Source organism: Panthera tigris, chromosome A2 (assembly GCF_018350195.1).
Source record: "Panthera tigris isolate Pti1 chromosome A2, P.tigris_Pti1_mat1.1, whole genome shotgun sequence".
NCBI lineage: Eukaryota > Metazoa > Chordata > Mammalia > Carnivora > Felidae > Panthera > Panthera tigris.
In genome coordinates this window covers 30244723-30264239 of record NC_056661.1, presented here as the reverse complement: position 1 = coordinate 30264239, position 19517 = coordinate 30244723, and the positions used below count along the sequence as shown (strand labels likewise).

Below are 19517 nucleotides of genomic sequence, written 5' to 3'. Positions count from 1 at the left end.
CTCTTGCTCTCTCTCAAAATGAATCAATAAACTTAAAAAAACTCCTTTTCCCCCAAATAATGATTTCTTTCTTAAAAAGAAAAGGCACACAGAGAAAGACAAATACCGTGTGATTTCACTTATATGTGGAATCTAAAAACAATGAACAAATAAATGTAAAAAGTAGAAACTGATGCGCAAATAGAACAACCTGGTAGTTGCCAGCGGGGAGGACACTGGGGGGATGGGAAAAATAGGTGAAGGGGAGTAGGAGATACAGGCTTTTAGTTAAAGAAGGAATAAATCACAGGGATGAAGGGTAAAGCACAGGGAATATAGTCCATGATAGTGTAATAGTATTGTATGGTGACAGAAGATAGTTACACCTGACATGAGCACAGCACCAGGTTTTGAGTTGTTGAATCACCATGTTGTATGCTTGAAACTAAAATAACATTGTGTGTTGGGTGCCTGGGTGGCTCAGTCAGTTAAGCGTCCAACCTCAACTCGGGTTACGATCTCACAGTTCTTGAGTTTGAGCCCCGCGTCAGGCTCTGTGCTGACAGCTGGGAGCCTGGAGCCTGCTTTGGATTCTGTGTCACCCTATCTCTCTGCCCCTCCCCTACTCGCTATCTCTCTCTCTCTCTCTCAAAACTAAATAAACTTCTAAAATAACATTGCATGTCAACTATACTTCAGTTTCCAAGAAAAAAAGAAAAAGCTTAGCTCATATTATTAGATTGTAATATTCAATGCTTACCTTTTATGTTAGGGAAGGACTTCAGTTATGTGTATAAAGGGAAGATCTCCTTACACCCCAAAACAACTTTCCTCCTACCTACAGCCTATGCTTGGAATGCTACCATTTCAGATTCATTCTTTCAGGGTAAATATTGCTTCTCCCTCTTTTATAATGCAGTTGCTGCTGTGATAGGAACCATAGGAAGCAATAAGCACCTTAGTAAGAATGCTTTCTTTCATGCCTAGGGAAAGCCTCAGGTATCCATTGGAAAAGCATGTGTCTGCAAGAAAGAGAAAGCACAAAATGATTTGAACGACAACAAAAATCAAGACTCATTTTTTCTCGCATAACAAGAAGGGCAGAGATAGGTGTTTCCAAACATTTGCTCAACCCCTCAAAAGCATAAGGGCCAGAATCTCTATGATGCTCTTGACCCGAGGAAAGGGTTATGTCAACAGGCAGGTTCCTTTTTGTAAGGATTTTATTCAAAAGCTTTTCCAGAGGACCCCAAGTAGTTTTCTGTCCCTGTTGCATGTCTCCGTAGAGCTGGGAGATGGGAAAAGAGTGCGTGGCTTTTCAGCCTCTAAAATGGAAGGACCAAGGAAGAGGGGACGAAAAACACCACATAAAAGTAACTTCAAAAGACTGAATAAACAGAGGGAAAGAAAGCATTGAAGAACATAAAAGATTAATGATAGGAAAAAGGCAAAACTAAATCATAACAATAATATTATATTGTTTTTATTAACCAGTCTTACTCTATGCCAGATAATATGCTATCTGCCTTGCGTATGTGATCTCACAAAAAGCCTGTAAGGTAGTTAAGATCTCCCATGTATAGAGGAGAAAACCAAAGTCAACTCCTTGCCCTAGGACTTGTATCAAAGCCAGGATTTGGCCTGTGCTTGCTCTGACTTCGGCACTGCCTCTCCAGAGACCAGCCCTTAGCACATGCGAGTTTCTCTTCCTGGTATATTCCATATCATGCTTCTCCAGAATGTGCAGTAAATTACACACTGTCTGAAACACAGTGGGAATTTTCAGGCCCTGCCTAATGAGGTGGATTGAACCAAGAATGCTTCAGTAGTTGCAGCAAAGCCTGCTACAGCTCTTTCCTCTGCAATAATTACCTTTCATCTTTTCAAGTTTTCTGCTCTTGGAACTCATTACTTCCATTCCGAATTCTGATCTGATGCACAAGTGGCTTCTATCCATTTTGAGTGCTTTTAGATGGACTTCTATCTTAGGAGAGAGAGTTCTGTTTGTAAGTGGCCCATGGAAGTCTGTTTATCTATTTGGTGTTGTACTGTCAGCTTCTCTGGGCCAATTATTTCAGTGTGTTCATGCAAGGTCACCTTCCATGTTCAATCCTATCTAGGTCAGTTAACTTTAAACCAGAGATTAACCCACAGATTGGCTATTTATGTGAGCTCCTAAGTGAGGTTTGCACTCACTCAAAAGGTGTGCAAAAGGCCAAAGGGTGCTAAGGAATCAAAGGTGAATATGGGAGAGTAAGAGAACTGAGAGCTAAGATCGTACCTTGGTCATTTCATATCCGCAGAGCCTAACATGGTGCCTGGTATACATTAAATAGTTGATAAGTCCATGTTTTCACTCAAGAAATATTTGGTTAGAACCTATTTTGTGCCAGGCACTAAAAGCACAGCAGTAAACAAGATAGATGTGGTTCTCGTGCACATGAAACCTATATTCTTAGGCGGAGATAGGTAATGAAAAGCAAGCACAATTTTAAAATAAAGGAAGAAGGCCCAAATGTCCCTCAGCTGGAGAGTAAACAAATAGTGGTAGAGTCATAAAATGAAATACTACTCAGCAATGAGGATGAACGAGGTATTGCTACCCCCAGCCACACAGCAGAATCTCATAATGCACGATGGCACTGACCTCAAGTTCAAAACCATCAAAACGAATCTCTGCTGATAGAGGTCAGGCTAGTGATCCCCTTTGGAGAGGGGCAATGATTTGGAGGGGACATGCAGGAGCTTCTGGGGTCCAGGTAATGTTCTTTACCTTGATAAGGAGAATCGGGTCTATTAGAAAGTTCACTTTGTGAAGATTTCTCAGGCTCTGTGCTTATGACATAGGTTTTCCCATGCGCATGTTATAATTCAGCTAAATAAACTTATCTTAGAGAAGTTAAATGCTGAGTATAATAATGGCTGCGAAGGCATTGCACAGGACCCATGGCAGTGTGATAGACATCAGCTTAGGGCAGCACTCCTGTAGACAGGGTGGTCAGGGAAAACTTTCCTATGACATGCTAGGCAGGCTGAGCCCTAAAGGTGAGTAGGTGGCAGCCACGGGAAGATCAAGGGCAGAGCATCCCAGACAGGGGCAATGGCAAGTGCAAAGGCTCTCAGGGAAGAAACATGGGGCACGCTTGAGAAAGAGAGACCACTGTGGCTGGAGCTGAGTAAGAGGAGAGCAGAGTAAGACAAAACAAAGCCAGCAATAGACAGAGACTACATCATGCGGGGCCTCAAGGCCATTTGGTTTCTGGTCTACCCTGTATGATTTGACTCTTTCTGTGCCAGGCAGCATGCTAAGCTCCTTAGGCACATCTTCCTATGTTCTTCTTATCTTTCCAGCAACCCTGGGAGTAGGACTTAGAATTCTATTTTATACATGAAGAGCTGAGGCTTAAGGAAATCAGTTTGCCCAAGGTTACCCTTGGAAATGAGTATTATCACCAGGATTTGAGTCCATATCCCTTTGACCCCATCTGTGTTCTCAAATCCTGACTCCTGACCCTGACTCTGAGCTCTGGCATCTAAATAAACTTCTACTTTGCAGTATGACACATGTACCCTCAGGACTGTGAACAAAGTACTGAGAAAGTAGCCACCTCCATCCAGAAAAGTCTGGGAAGGAGCATGGGGTTGCATTTTGAAGACACGTCTGGAATTTTCCCATAGGCATGCTTTTTCAAGGAAGCAGTATGCGTAAAGCCTCTAAGCTGAGGATTAATCATCACAGCAGCTACTGTTTATTGATCATTCATGCTGTACCAGGTTATGCAGTGAATATGTCACTTACCTCCAGTTAGACTTCACAACAATCCTATGAGGTCAGTAATGGCCCTGTTTTACAGATGAAAACACTGAGGTGTAGAGAGCTTAGTCCTTTGCCCAGTGAGACACGGTGAGTGAGATAACTAAATACGTGATTTGCTTGTTTAATTAGTGATGAGGGAAAATAGTGAACTTGGACTGGCAGGCATCAAAACCCAGCCATAAGCATAGCTCTGCCTCTAGAATCTGTGCCCCTGACTCTCTCACTGAGAGCTTGAGGTGTTCGAGGAAGTGGGGGGTGTTTTATGGGGCTTCATGACGGATGTTCTCCGAATTTGACTCATGTTAATGTTCCTGAAGTCCTTCTCCTTTTAAGCATTTTACATTCTGTAATCTCTTCCCTCTGAAATCCTAAAACATACTTTTGTGCGGTTGTCGTTGTTGTCGTTTTGTATGTTTTTTTTCCTCTCCATCTTGACTACAAGGTCCCTGAAAACAATCCCTTATTTCCTTGAATTCCCTATTGCCTCGCCCTGGCCCTGAGGTCAGAGGTTGAATTGTTTTTATTGACCACTGATACCTCAGGACATGGGGTAGAACCAGGCAGGTAATAGATGCTCCGTAAATATTTCTTGAAGAACTGAGTACTCTGCTTATTTAACAAAGGTTAGAGTGATAATGGATTTGGCTTGGGTCAACAATCAATCTTCATCATTCAGATGGTGTGTGCCTACTTTTATTTCCATCCCTTGAGATTTAAGGCAAAAGCAAGGGGTATTGGTGGCCACTCCCTCTCCTGTTCCATTACCCCACTCCATCCCACCCCCCAAATCGTGCAGATTTGGTATTAACCCAGTGTTAGAAGGAATTCTGAATGTAAATTCTGTGAGATGCCTTGCTTGGTACTATACTATACTGTAAGGATTTGTGACTTAGGCCAGTGAAGGCTGAACTACTTGATAGAAATTTATGTTCTGGTGTCATTTTTACGAGAAAATCAACTGGTGCCCAATAATTCAGTTGAAATGTTTTCAAATGCATACAAATAACTCTGATTTTTTCTGTACAACTCCAGTGATACCAGTATCCTTGGATCCTCACATCCTGGGTCAGACCAGGAAAGTCTATACGGCTTAGCAGTGTATTCATACCATGCTCTAGGACCGGCTGTCCAAAGCGGTGACCGCCAGCCACACGTGGCTATTGCACACTTGCGGTGTGGTGATTCTGAATTGAGATATACTAATGGGTGTAAAATACCACCAGAGTTCAAAGATATAGTATAAAGAGAGAACGTAAAATATCTCATTAACCATTTCTATGATGACTATATGTAAAATAATATTTTTGACATATTGGCTTCCACAAAGTGTATTAATATTTATTTCACTTAGTTTTTGATACTTTTTAAAGTGAGACGTGCAGAAAATGTAAAATTATACACGTGGCTAACCTGAGACAGTGGTACTCCAGGACATGACAAATATCAATCTGTTAAAAACCTACCTCTTTTACATCTGCCCCTAACTTCACTAGTGTCACTTTTTCCAAAGTTACAAAATCAGTTAAAGCACCCCAGATCCCACCTCTGTCCATTCTCAAAACTCTACTCCTTGTTTCCTGATTGAATCAAAACTCAAGCCAGGCTTCAGTGTCCTATAGCTCTAAACATTATTTTCTACTAGCAAGATCTGCATTGATTCTAATGATGAAAGCACTTGAAATGTATATAGAAATGGGGTGCCTGGCTGGCTCAGTGGAGCAGGTGACTCTCGATCTTTGGGTTGTGAGTTCAAGCCCCACGTTGGGTATAGAGATTACTTAAGATAAATAAACAAAATGTTTTAAATGAATCAGTGCATGAATGAATACAGAAACTCAAAATTTTAAAAAAGAACTCATATTATGTTATCAAATAGCTATTACTATGCCAAGGCCATAATTAGAATTATCACCATTTTCCAAGTGAGATAAATAAGGAGGGTATAACATTTACTTGTTAAACTGGCCTTATTCCAGAAGGGCTTTTAACTCTCTGGCCAATTCAGAGGATATAAGTGACTTTTCCAAGATGACACAATGGTTGATGGAGCTAGGACCAGAATGATCTTTTTTAAGATTTCTTCTACAACAGTTAGACACAGTATCCCATTATCAATTTATAGAGTATAACTTTTTATAAATAATAGTAAAAACGGCAAAGTTTTTAGCTGACTTTCTTTTCATACAAATTAGAACTGATTAAAGGATATTCCAAGATTTCTTTCGTGCACTGCCTTCATTTATTCAGCAAAGCGCTTATGGAGTGCCTGTCTTGTGTAAAGCACTAAGTTGGCCCTGGGGAGACATCAATGAACAAATAACAAAAAAGAGACATATCATCTAACAAATTTAATCATAACTAACAAGTAGTTAGAACAAAGGGCTGTGGAACCTACTCTCTTAACAACACTCAAGTATGTAAGACAGTACTGTTAATTATAGTCACCATGCTGTGCATTAAATCCCCCAAAACTTAGATCTTATAGTTGGAAGTTTGTATGCTTTGGTCAACATCTCCCCATTTCTCCCACCCCTGAGATGCTGGCAACCACTCTCTATTTCTCTGAGCTCAACATTTTTCCGATTCCATATGTAAGCGAGAACATAACAGTATTTGTCTTTCTCTGCCTTATTCCATTTAGCATAATCCCTTCTGGGTCCATCCATGTTGTCACAAATGGCAGGATTTCTTTCTCTTTTATGAATAATAATCAAGTGTGTGTGTGTGTGTGTGTGTGTGTGTGTGTGTGTTCAAACATCAGTGATCACTTTGGTTGTTTCCATGTCTCGGCTATTGTGAATATGCTGCAATGAATGTAGGGGTACCACTATTTCTTTCAAATAGTGATTCCCTTTCCTTGGGATGTATACCCAGAAATGGGATTGCTGGATCGTATAGCACTTCTGTTTTTAATTTTTTGGGGAAACTCCATGTTATTTTCCATAGTGGCTGTACCAGTTTACATTCCCATCAACAGTATGGAACAGGGGTTCCATTTTCTCTACAGCCTTGCCAACAGTTGTTATTTCTTGTTGTTGTTGTTGTTGTTGTTGTTGTTGTTGTTTTTATGATAACCATTCAAACAGGTGTGAGGTGATGAGATATAGTGGGTTTGGCATTTCTCTGATAACTGATGTTGAGTATCCTTTCATGTACCTGTTGGTCATTTGTATGTCTTCTTTGGAAAGATGTTTAATCAAATCTTCTACCCATTTGTTCATTGGATTTTTTGTGGTTTTTTGCTTTTATATGAGTTCCTTATAGATTTTGGATATTAACCCCTTATGAGGTAGATGGTTTGCAAATATTTTCTCCCATTCTATAAATTGCCTCCTTATTTTGCTGATTGTTTTTTTTTTTTTTTTTTTTTTTTTGCTGTGAAGAAGATTTTTAGCTTCATGTAGTCCCACTTGTTGATTTTTGCTGTTGTTGCTTGAGCTTTTGATGTCATATCCAAAATTCATTGCTAAGACCCATGTCAAGGAGGTTTTGCCCTGTGTTTTCTTCTAATGGTTTTACAGTTTGAGTCTTACATTTAAGTCTTTAATTCACTTAAAGTTAATTTTTGTGAGTGGTGTAAGATAGGGGGTCCAATTTCTTTCTCTTGGGTATGAATATCCAGTTTTTCCAGCATCATTTATTGAGGGGATTGTCCTTTCCCCACTGAGTATCTTGGTGTCCTTGTCAGTTATCATTGCCTGTATATTCATGAGTTTATTTCTGGGTTCTCAATTTTGTCCTGTGGTCTCTATGTCTGTTTTTATGCTAATACTGTACTGTTTTGATGACTATAGATTTGGAAAGCAGGGTATATAAGACCACCTGAGGTGCCTGTGTGGTGGTTTGTTCAACAACAACCCTCTCTCACGAAAAGCAAAACAAAACAAAACAAAAAAAACAAGCCAAGAACACATGACTTATATAGCATTTGCCAATTTCCATGGTGTAAATATTCCCATCCTGGTTGATATCTGGCTTCCAACAAGGTGTCACAGAATGTGGAGTTGGGAAGAGGTATATGGTAGCACCCATTATCTATCATTTCCACCCTACAAATACAATAGATGTTAATAACCTCAAAAGCACAGGTAATGGTAAAATGATCAGGAAGCAATGACTTTTGAATATGCGTTGCCTTTGTTTTCAATATAATTTTTTAACAATTTATGTATTTATGTATTTTTTAGTAAACAACCACCTCACAAAATTCCTGCAAATGTAACAGTCAGCTAGTGCGCGCCCATAGAAGCCAGGTCTAGCACACCGATGGGACAGGCATCTTCCATGGAAAGCAATCACAATCCTTGTCTAGAACAAGTCCTCACTGTTCTCTCTTTCTCTGTTCCTTACAGATCAGCAAACAGCAGTTGCAAACAGTCAAGGACCGGTTTCAGGCTTTCCTCAATGGGGAAACCCAGATTGTGGCTGATGAAGCCTTCATGAACGCCGTCCAGAGTTACTATGAGGTAAGACTCACCATGCAGAAGAAGGTTAAGACTGCCCAAGCCTAAAGCCCAGAATTGCCAGACTATTGTTCAGTGGGAACAGCAGGCTTGGCCTCCTACAGAACCATCCCCCCACCCCCGAGGCAAACGGGTTGATGTTTGGTTACGGTTTTTAGAAATAACAGCATTTTGTTTGGGGAAAACTAAAGCAAACCCACTTGTGTACCCACTAAACAAGATACTGTATGCGAAACACTCTGCACATTGCCTGTTTTATGTATGATTTCTTGTTTAGTCTGTACAACAGTCTTGTGAGTTAGGTCCCGATATTATTCCCATCTTACCAGTAAGGCATCTGAGGCTGTGAGAGGTTAGGTCAGTTACTCCAAGTTGCACAGCTGTTACAATGCCACAAGCTAAGACTTGAACTGAGTTGGGAGCTTTTTTCCTACCAACTCCACCCCTTCTAAAGGATGTTAACATCTTATAAGATGGTGCCTTCACTTGCTTCCTTGTTCTTTCTATTAAAATGGTGCTGTGAGTTCTTTTCTATGAGTTAGAACCCCATCCAAAGTGCAGTACTCTTCTTAAGAGAAAACCTATAAGTGAGAGAACATATCCTGAATATACATCACAAGGGAATTTTCACCTGTCATCCTCAGAGGTTTATGTACCAGTCAAGTCAGATTTTGGAATTCTACTAGTATATTTAAAACTTATAATTATTCTTCCATAATGTGCACATTGGCTATTGTGTATACATTATTAGTGGAGTCGATATACCATCCCTTCCTATGGGCAATGTTTGCCTGATGTGCATATTTTTCAAAAGTTACTATATGGTCATTAAAAGACATTTGTTTTCATGTGAACCAGATATTCTCTGTATTTGGGATCGTATGCCCCAAATGTTATACCCATTGTCAAGGCTAGGTTAAAAGCATTAGAAACCAACTACCAAGCATTGAAAAACGCATGGCATCCTGCCATATGCAATTCAAGGTAATAACAATAAACTAAGTATAAAGCAATCCACCAGACTCTGATTTTTTTTCCATGGGATCACTTCACGGATTTTCTTCTTTCTTTCCTCTCTGTTTTTAATTATTAGGTAGCAAACATTTTCAAAATAAAAACACTGGTGCTTCTGCTCTGCTGTGCTCCACACACATGCTTCTGCCCATCGGGCACTCCAGTGTTAGTTGATTGATTCAGTAAAACTCTCCTTCCCACGTGCTAAAGTACTTGGCTTTTTTCATGAAGAGAGTAGAGCAAGACTGCAATTAGATTTTGTGCAAATACTATTGACTGGTTTGCTAATTACTGTTTAACAGTAAACAGTCTTTGTCTCTGTGATGTTTGCTGGGTCCAGCCACAGACTCATTTTACACATTTTCTCAATGAAATTTCTGTTTGGGTTTGTTTTAGAAGTCTGGTTCATTTTTATAGTTGTCAAATTTAAGCTTTTTTTTCATTTTACAAATAATATTATTGCCGATAAGTGTCAGACTTAATTCTTTATCTTATGTGATGCAATATTTCAGTTGAATTCAATGCAATGTGGAAATGACATTCAGAACCATGATGATGGTATGGCAATGAATATCTTGAATCTATTTAACAGAAGATTTTGTGGAGAAACCACCAGGGAATGAAATTAATTTCCCCCCCTTTTTTTCAAGTTCTGAAAGCCAGTTCAGGCCAGGCAGACCTTAGCAATAATTCTCCATGTTTAGAGTTATTCACCAGTTTGTAAATTTGTAGATTGCAAATCTTAATTAGAAAGCTCATTTGACTAATGACATAAATTAAAAGGAAATGCCATTTCTTTGTATTAATTAACTGAAAATAATAGTTATCAATGTGTTAATGAGTCTCTGGAAATTGCCATTATATCTATAGTGACCCCGGTATTTTTTTTTCCATAGTAGCTAGTTTATTTGAAAGAGCTTCTTTTTAGTCTGGTGAGAATACAGGCATTGAGAAATCACTGAATAGTTAATATTAAGATTTGAGTGACAGGAAATAATGTAGGGTATTAATTATTTACTGTATTCATTAGTAAAGTTTCGAGAGTCTTGGGATGCTTGTTCCCGGGAAGTCTAATCCACTGAAGCAAAAGTCCATAATCAAAGGTTCAAGATCAACACTTAACTTGGGAGAGCTCCAAGTTCATTACTCTTCCATTTCTCCCTCCCCCTTCACTCTTGGGCAGGGGAGAAGCTAGGATTTCTTTCTCCACCTTACTCCAGGATCCAATTGCTTTCCTGTCACTATCTGTCTGGGTCAAGACTCTTTGGATTACAAATGACAGACACCTAGGTCAAACTGGCTTAAGCCAAAAAAGAGATTTATTTGCTCAAGCAACTTAATAGTCTAGGAATAGACCTGGTTTCAGCTGTGGCTGGATCCAGAGACTCCAAAGATGCCAGCAAGATGGGTATCTTTCTCCCCATACCTCAGCTTTGTTCCTCCCTGTGTTGGTTTTATTCTTAGGGTGGTTCTCTGCATGTGAAGGACTCTGGCAGATTCCGGTCTTGCCCTACCAGCTTAGCAACCACATCAGCAAAGAGAATACCTCTTTGCTGAGAGCCCCAGCAAAAGGCCCCAGGTGACTTGGTTGGGCTGTCATGGGTCGTGTGGCCTTTCTGGAGCCAGTCACGACAGATGGAGGCTGGACTAGACCAGGGGATCAGTGCTTTGACAGATACCGCCTCTGGAGCCTATGAGCAGGCTCAACTACACTGGAACCATCTAGAGTGAGAGTGCAGTGGTTTCTCATTGAGAAATTAGGGTGCTTTCTACCAGAAGAAGAATGTTGGAATGTATGGAATGTATGCTTTGCTGGCAAAACCAATAGATATCCTCCTAAAACCCAATCTCTCTCTCTCTCTCTCTCTCTCTCTCTCTCTCTCACACACACACACACACACACACACACACACACGCACGCACACACACTCACACACACATATTCCACCCCACCATACCACACCTTCACATCCCAGTTTGCCAATGGTAATGACATATGGAAACAACTTTTCCTCAAACAGTTCTGAAAAGATTCTACTAGAATAAGTCATTTCAGTCATTGGCCTTGTTTTGCTAAGGCAGTAATAGTTTTTCAGCACAATAGAGTAGTAAAGAAAAATTTTTTAGATGAAAGGAGTGAGTAGGCTCTGTCCCTTTTCTATCTGTGCCCATCCAGCCCAGTCTGAACCCCGCTGGCCAGCATTAGCATCAAGCCACTCGGGCCTGTGACCTGATCTGGGCTGGGATAAAGGGAGCCAGGATTCCCTCTGGCTCCTGAGAGCATGCAGGTTTATTTTATCCTTTCCTGGCGGCCTTGATCGTCAAAGCCGATCAGGCAGGCAGCAGATTAATCCTATAATCTCTTCCATTCCAGCTTTGAGAGCTGGGCGTTGAAGTGGGTGCTTGCTCCGAGATCTGGGAGATCCTGCTGGGCAACTCCGTCCCCTTCTTACAGCTGTGGTCCTGAGACATCAGAGAGCTCACCCATTTCTCCGTAACTCACACAGTGGGTTTAGGACAACTCTAACTCTCAGTGCTTTTAAGACAGATGTCTATGCCGTAAGCCCTCTCACCTTGCATTCTCGCCCTTATCCCCCATTTCCCTGCTTCATTTTGGCTCTTCACATGCCAGTCCTGGCATCAGAGCAAAGAAGTAGATGGAAAAATTTTACAAAACCTCTGTCACTCAGGGCCTCCCTGGAAGGACACATGGGGGTCGGTGGGAGGCAGAGATGCACACACCCCTATTTAAAAAAAATTTTTAATGTGTATTTAGTTTTGAGAGAGATAGAGTATGAGCGGGGGAGGGGCAGAAGGAGAGGGAGACAGAATGTGAAGCAGGCTCCAGGCACTGAGCTGTCAGCACAGAGCCCGACGCGGGGCTCGAACCCACAAGCTGTGAGATCATGACCCGAGCTGAAGTCAGACCCTTAACCGACTGAGCCACCCGGGTGCTACACATACCCATTTTAGAACTTTACAGCTGATATCTGGGCTTCAGCCAGTGAAGCTGCTCTGATTGAGTTTGTTTTGTTTTGCTCTGTTTTGTTTTGTTCTTAGCCAATCTCTAACACAGTCCTGGGTGGTTTTGTCAAACTAACTTTGTTGTAGAAGACAGAATTTTGGGGTTGCCTGGGTGGCTCAATCGGTTAAGTGTCTGATTCGACTTCATCTTGGGTCATGATCCCACGGTTTGTGAGTTCAAGCTCCATGTCAACGCTCTGCACTGACAGCACAGAGGCTGCTTGGGATGCTCTCTCTCCCTTTCTCTCTGCCCCTCCCCTGTTTGCACGCTCTCGCTCTCAAAATAAATAAATGAACATTTAAAAAGAAAAGAATTTTGCAGTTGCTAGCAGCAAGAACTGACCAGCTGGTTAAATTAAGCAATGATGATGATAATGATGATGATGATGATGATGATAGTATAACAGCACAACAATAATAACAGCAACAAGAGTGATTAAAGGAAATAGCCAAGCTCCAGAAAAGAGGGAACCCTGGCCGCTCAATTTCAGGAAGCGGGTGGCCTTATAGTGGCACCCCATCATTGGTCTAAATCTCCACCAACCCGACTCCATTCTTGTGCCATCCCGCTCTGGATCTCAAACCCACAAGGGGAAGTCTCACTGGCCAACCTCAGGTTCCAACCTGCCACATGGCTGAGGAAGGACACGCTCCCATGCCTAACAGTCCCTCTGAGGCCGTGTGCAGTGGCACAGACATTCTCAGACTGAGGGACTATTATCAGCAGGGGAGGACACGTGGCAGGCACAAACTACAGGTGTCTTCAACAGTGGGTGACATACTGTATTCAGTCTCTATAGTGGACTTTTTTTTTTTTTTTAATCTAAGAAAAGTGGAAGTCAGGTCAAATCTGGCTATTTTTCTGAAATGAAGCTCTGTATTTTCCAGTACGTAAAAACCACTGTAACCCCTCAGTGGCCTTCCAACAGATGTATCCCTGGGAGAAGAGTAACTACCCAGTGTAAAGACATTTGTTCCGAGGGGAACGCAGAGCAAGGAAGGAGGGGGCAGAGGTCAGAGTGATTTGGAGGATGTTTTGTGTCTGAAAGATGTGGCACTGAATTCTAGTTCCTCTGCACACTGGCTGGGGGACCTTGGCCAAGTCTGAGCCTCAGGTACTTTCTCTGTACTAGGACCTCCGTGCACAGTTGTTGTCAGGACTAAATTACACACACACACACACACACACACACACACACACACAACCTCACCCTAAATATGGCACCTGGAAAGTAACATCATAACTATATTAAGGTTAGAGGAGGAGACTGGCGGTCCACACACGTCTGCTGCATAGAAACAGTAGGAGAGAATTGAAAGTTGATAGAATCAATCCCCTCCCTAGTTTCAGGCCCTGGGCATGAGGTAGGGTGGGGAGTACAAAGTCGATGTGGGGGGCCAGGGTCTAGAACTAGGAAACGGAGCTGCTTTTGTTGCTAAGCTACTGCTCCCTACCACGGGTCTGGGTCCCAGATCTGCTTCTGAAGTTTGCCCCAGGATCTTTTACTTTTTGATGAAAGATACCTTTCCGATCCAAAGGTCATTTTATTTTAGAAACTAACATGCTCCTTGTCTCGATGAAGGTAAAGTATGTAAGTTGTTCCATGTAGGAAGAGGTGTTTTAAGTGATCATAAAGTAAAACGTAATATAAAAATGATAACTATGTGATATATAGATTACAAAAATAGACCATGTAGAAAACAGCCCTAAAGCCCATGGTTGGAAAACCACCCATAATCCCATCATGCTAGACAACTACTATTAAATTTTGGTATGTATCTTTTCAGGTATTTTTAATGTGTCTATACACATGAAGATAGCTATTTGATTTCCAAATTAAGACTATCAGGGGAACTCCTACAAAATATTGCTAACCCAATTGTGTCATTTAGCACAGTGGGTTTTAATTTCTTTCCTATCTCTGCAAAACTCACACTTAGGACATATTCTCATCAGTTTTATTTCCTATCCTGTTCTCAGTCCAGGGTCATACTCCTATCCCCCAACTTCACCTTACCTTTGGAATTATCTGCTTTAACAGTATTTCAGGACACCTTTTGATGCTCATTAAAAAATATTGTCTTTTTCCATTGCTACATGATATTCTGTTTAAAAATAACAGCTAACTCTTAGGACGTTACTTCGTGAAGGTAAGAGGCACCATTACAGACACCATGCTGACCAACTGATGTGCATTGTTGGGGTGAATCCTCATCCAAATCCTACACGGGAGGGTCGTTATGATTCCCGTGTGAAAGATGGGGCAGCCGAATCCCAGAAAGATTAAGTAACTTGCAAAAACGGCAACTGGTAGAGTCGGAACTTGAACCCAGGGCCGTCTGACACTCTGGTCCACCCCGCCCAGTACCTGTGTGGCATTCGTTAGTAGCAACCGGGCCGTTGTGGGTGGTGGATGTTTTTAAACCTTATTTACTCTAACATGTAGGTATTTCTCTTATTTACGTTGGGATGACAGGCTTTTGTAGAGCTGGAAAGGATCAGGAAGTGGGAGCTGGGCCAGCTTTCCCCCGTACCCTGTACAGTCATTAAGACCTGATGTGTGTGTGTGTTCCTAAAACAACCTTGAAGCTGCTTGGCTCTGGCGGTGGAGGGAGGGACTGATGGATGAGGCCGAGTCACTGAATTGACTGCCCTTCACCATTTGGTATTTATTTGTTTATCTTCCATCTGCCATCATGACCTGTCTAGGAAGTTGCCAGAGGAGCAGGAAGGATTTATGGATGTGCCACACGGAACCGAGCCGGCGGCTGAGGTCTCTTGCGATAATCGCCAAAAAACAAAACCGGGAACAAAGACGCCGGCTAGAGCTCCCAGTACAAATGGGTTTCCAGAGCGGTTTTTAGAGACAGTCAAGTACATCGGTACTCAGGGGCTGTATTCGCTACAGGGCAAGGCTGGCCCAGACCCTTCTGACCCTTCGCTTCTGACAGGCTGTGAAGCCCGGACAGATGATATGCCTGGAAAATTAGTTTTTTGCCGTCACTTTTTCTCCCCATGGCTGCCTCCTGTTTGGCACTCCATCTTTGTAGTCTCCTTAGTCTCCGGTCTCCTTTTGCACGCTTTTGACATGCCACTCATCTCCCCTCGATCTGGGGCCTGGCTGTCGTATCTTAGCTCCGGACAGATGGAGCCCTCTGCTTTTCAAAGTCCTTTCATTTTGTCAAAGAAGAGTGGCTGAATCAACCCCATGTGACAGCAAAGGAGAGTGAGGTTTCTGGAAGTTGAGCGACTTGTCTAAGGCCATCTGCTAGGAGTTCAATAAATATTTACTGAGTGGCTACTTTATACAAAGGAAGGGGCTCCGTGAAGCAGGATCCAGGGGTCACCCAGCCAGTGACAGGTGCCAGCTAGGAACAATGTGCCAACATCATTTCTTTAATTTTTAAAAATTTTTTTAACATTCATTTATTTTTGAGAGGGAGAGAGAGAGAGACAGAGCACAAGCAGGGGAGGGGCAGAGACAGAGGGGAGACATAGTATGAGAAGCAGGCTTCAGGCTCTGAGCTGCCAGCACAGAGCCCGACGCAGGGCTCCAACTCATAGACCGTGAGATCACGACCTGAGCTGAAGTCAGAGGCTTAACTGACTGAGCCCCCCAGGAGCCCCAGTATCATCATTTCTTACCTCCCGTTATCATGTCCCAGGGAATATCTAGCCTCAGGCCCTTGTTTTAAGAGACCAGTATATTGTGCTTCCTTATTTCCCTGTACTTCCCTGCTCCCGTCCACATATAATCTCAATAGGCTCTCTGCTTTGAGACATCTCCTTTGTTGCTGTTGCTCATTCACTCATTAAACACAGCATCGACTATGTGCCAGGCGCTGCCTTAAGCACTCAGAAGAAGGAATGGGAAAAAAAACAGCTACAACTCCTGCCTTCCTGGGACTTCTAGTCTAGCTGGAGCCCAGATATTAACCAAACAGTCACAGACAAATGGCAGTTCTGGAAGGGTTTTGGAGGAAAGGAATATGGTGCTAAGAGCTTATAAATGGGGGCCTGCCCCAGGTTTGCGGGACACTGGTCTGGACAGATGGGAGGAGGGTATGGCTGCTGGTTGAATGTTTTAAGTTACCTCTGATTTTCGTTAGAGCTGACAATGAATAATTCAACTCTTCGCATCCCCACCACTGTCATCACCCACGGGTGCTCCTGCAGGTACACCCCACCTGGCCTACTGCCTGTTCTCTTGCCCCCTTCAGATTGGTTTTCTGCATTAAAGCCAGAGAATGTGGATTTGATCAGGCCATGTCCCTGCTTAAAACCTGCAATGGCTGCTCACTGCCCTTCAGATAAAGACCGGTATCCTTCATGTGGCCTCCCTTGCCTCCCACCATCTGGCTCCTTCCCGCCACTGGTCTCTCCCGTCTCCTCACTGCCACCCACCCGGAACTTGCTCCAAGGCAGACCCAGCCACAGTGGCTCTCCCTACTTCCTCAGACACTCAGGGTCTTTACACATTTTGTTCCTCCTCTCTGAAATACTCTTTCACGCTCTTTTTACCTACCCATCATTCCCATATCATCCCAAAGGAGTTTTGCTCCAGGAAGGATTTCCTGACTCCCTGCTGGAATATTCCTGGCAATAGACCACCCGTGTGCATCCCCCTTGAAAACACTTGTCCCAGGTTATAATATTTCTATGGCATTATTAGGGTGATGTCGCAGAGGCATGAGGGCTGGATCCACATCTGTTTTGCTCACCACTGTCTTGCTGGCACCTGGCACAGTGTCTCCTCCCCAGTGAGTGCCCAAAGAAATGATGAACGTGATCATGAAGAAGAGTATAAACGTGACAGCTGGAAGGGCAACCTCAAAATTTTAAAATGCAATGCTCTCCATGTACAGATAAGACACTGGAGAACCAGAGAGGGGAGGTGACTTCCCCAAGGCCACACAGCAAGTTAGTAGTACAACTGGCCCAGACCATGGTTTACAGCTCCTGCCTCAATCCTATACCCCAGAAACTTCCTCTGTTTGCCTCAAACCTTTGACGTACTTTGAGACGCAGACCTGTAACTGAGACGCAAGGTGTTAGTTAGATGGCATTAAACATTGTAGATTCTCAGGTAAATTCTTTAGTTCATTAAGGCTCATAAGGCTTGAGGATTTAGTTGAAGCTTGTTCTCTACAGTTGATTTTTTTTAATGTTTTTTTATTTATTTCTGAGACAGAGAGAGACAGCATGAGCAGGGGAGGGGCCGAGAGGGGGGAGACACAGAATCTGAAGCAGGCTCCAGGCTCTGAGCTGTCAGCACAGAGCCCGACGCAGGGCTCGAACCCACGGACCGCGAGATCATGACCTGAGCTGAAGTCAGACGCTTAACCAACTGAGCCACCCAGGCGTCCCACTACAGTTGATTTTTAAATGAGCTCTAAGATCTCCACTGAGCACCAGTTCCCAGGCATGGAGGAGCCGGCCACGGCCCTTGGCTGTGAAGCAAACCCTCAGCCCTCCTTCTTTCTGAATTAGTTCATTATGTTGGCAGTAGGTGGAGACCACCGTTCTAACATCTCTCCTCCCCAAGGAAGGCTTTGTCATGAAGCAGGAGGCAATGGGATGTCCCCCAAGCAGTGCCGTCTCCTGGCTAACAGGTGCATTTCCTGAAATTCGACAGGGGGAGCGAACGTGTGTTCCGCCTCTTGAAGGGTATTTGTGCACCTGCTGAAGTGTGATCGGGACACAGCTCAAAAGTGGCCGATGTTCCCTCTTTGTGACTATGAAGCAACAGCTTCACCGTCTTGTTTTACATCCCAGAACCACGTGGCTTGTGCACATCTCCACATGGTGGGTACTGGAACAGAAGTCAACTGTTCTTAATGGGTGGCTTGGTTCCAGGACCCAGCCAGCGCCAGCCAAACAACCAAGCGTCCTTCCGCAGGCAGGAGAGGTTCTCCACCAGGCAGGTGAGACCCTTAGGGAAGGAAGGAACCAGGGTGAAGTAACAAACAACACAAACAAACAAAAACCCCACAACTACAACAAAAAAAACACATACCTTTATAATCAGCCAGTTTGAGTTACCAGAGTTACCTACCCCTCTCTAGAGTCTTGGTTTTCCAGTCTACAAGGTAGGCAGAATATAATGCCTACCTTCTTCATTCATTCCCTTTTAAAGGGCCAGGCTCTATACCAGAGATAGGTGACATTGTGGGGAACAAGATGAGCCCAGTCCTAATGGAGTTTACATTTCAAGAAGGGAGACATTAAATACACGTTCCCCGGATACTTGTTCAGTTTTGGGTGGGATGAGTCTCCTTGAGAGGATAAAATGGGCTGTAAATCATGGTTACCTGGTAAGGGTCAGACATTGTGCCGGGTACTTTGTATGTAATAACCACAACCATGGTGGGGTTCCCATCCACGATGGTGACGTGGGAAGACCCTGAACTCCCCTCCTCCATGGAGACAACCCACATCTGCAGCTATCTGTGGAGCATTTCCTCCTGAAGAAGAACTGAAGGCTGACTGAATAGCTTGTGCACAACAAAAGCCGAAGAGAGCACCCAGAGAACAGTAAGAGACGGGGACAGGGTAATGAAGGGGACCCACACCCCCAAAGCTCCCAATGGCTGTAGGAAGGGATAGTCCTGAGAGACCCGGAGCAGATCCCTGTGGCGCAGAAAAAAGCCGCAATTTAAAAGAGCAACGAGGAAAAAAACAAAAAAAAAAAGGGCAAGTAGAATAATACAAAGGGAGGAGCCCTAGAACGCAGCAGCCAGCTGGCAGGGGAGCTGCTGGAATCCTCTCAGGGTCAGAGAGGCTGGTGGACAGCACAGTTTATACTCCCTCCATGTGACAGGAGTAGGGTCTGGACACCAGACCCTGCCTGCCACCTCAACAAGCTCTGGGTGGGGGGGGCCCTAGCCCACCCCAGCCCCACCCTTCCCCGCAAGCCAGCCCCAGCCCTGGGCGCACCAGGACACCTCTGGTCAGAGCTGACTGTAGCTCTAGCCGCTGCGACAAGGTGACCCAGGTCCAGAGCACAGCAGAACACATCGAGTCGACACCCCTTTGGCTTTGGGCAGTTTGAGCTAGGGCACCCCCTGCACACAGTCATCTGCGACCTCGACCTCGCTTCAGCCCCAGCTCCCCTCCCCCGTTAGGGCCCGCCCCCCCCCTCCCCCGTGCAGAATGCCCCGGGAAACGCCCTCCTTGTTTCCGGCCGGCCCGACTCCAGGTCATTCCCTGCATGGAGTGC

General features: G+C 43.7%; 1 protein-coding gene across 15 annotated transcripts in view; it reads left to right on the top strand.

Moving 5' to 3' along the window:
* Positions 1-19517, top strand: part of CADPS (calcium dependent secretion activator) — a 475617-nt gene that overhangs the window by 99763 nt on the left and 356337 nt on the right. For all 15 annotated transcript variants that reach the window (XM_042979336.1, XM_042979338.1, XM_042979339.1 and 12 more), the window contains one exon: positions 8149-8262. In XM_042979336.1, coding sequence (XP_042835270.1) covers positions 8149-8262 — 114 coding nt within the window. The remainder of the gene's footprint in view (positions 1-8148; positions 8263-19517) is intronic.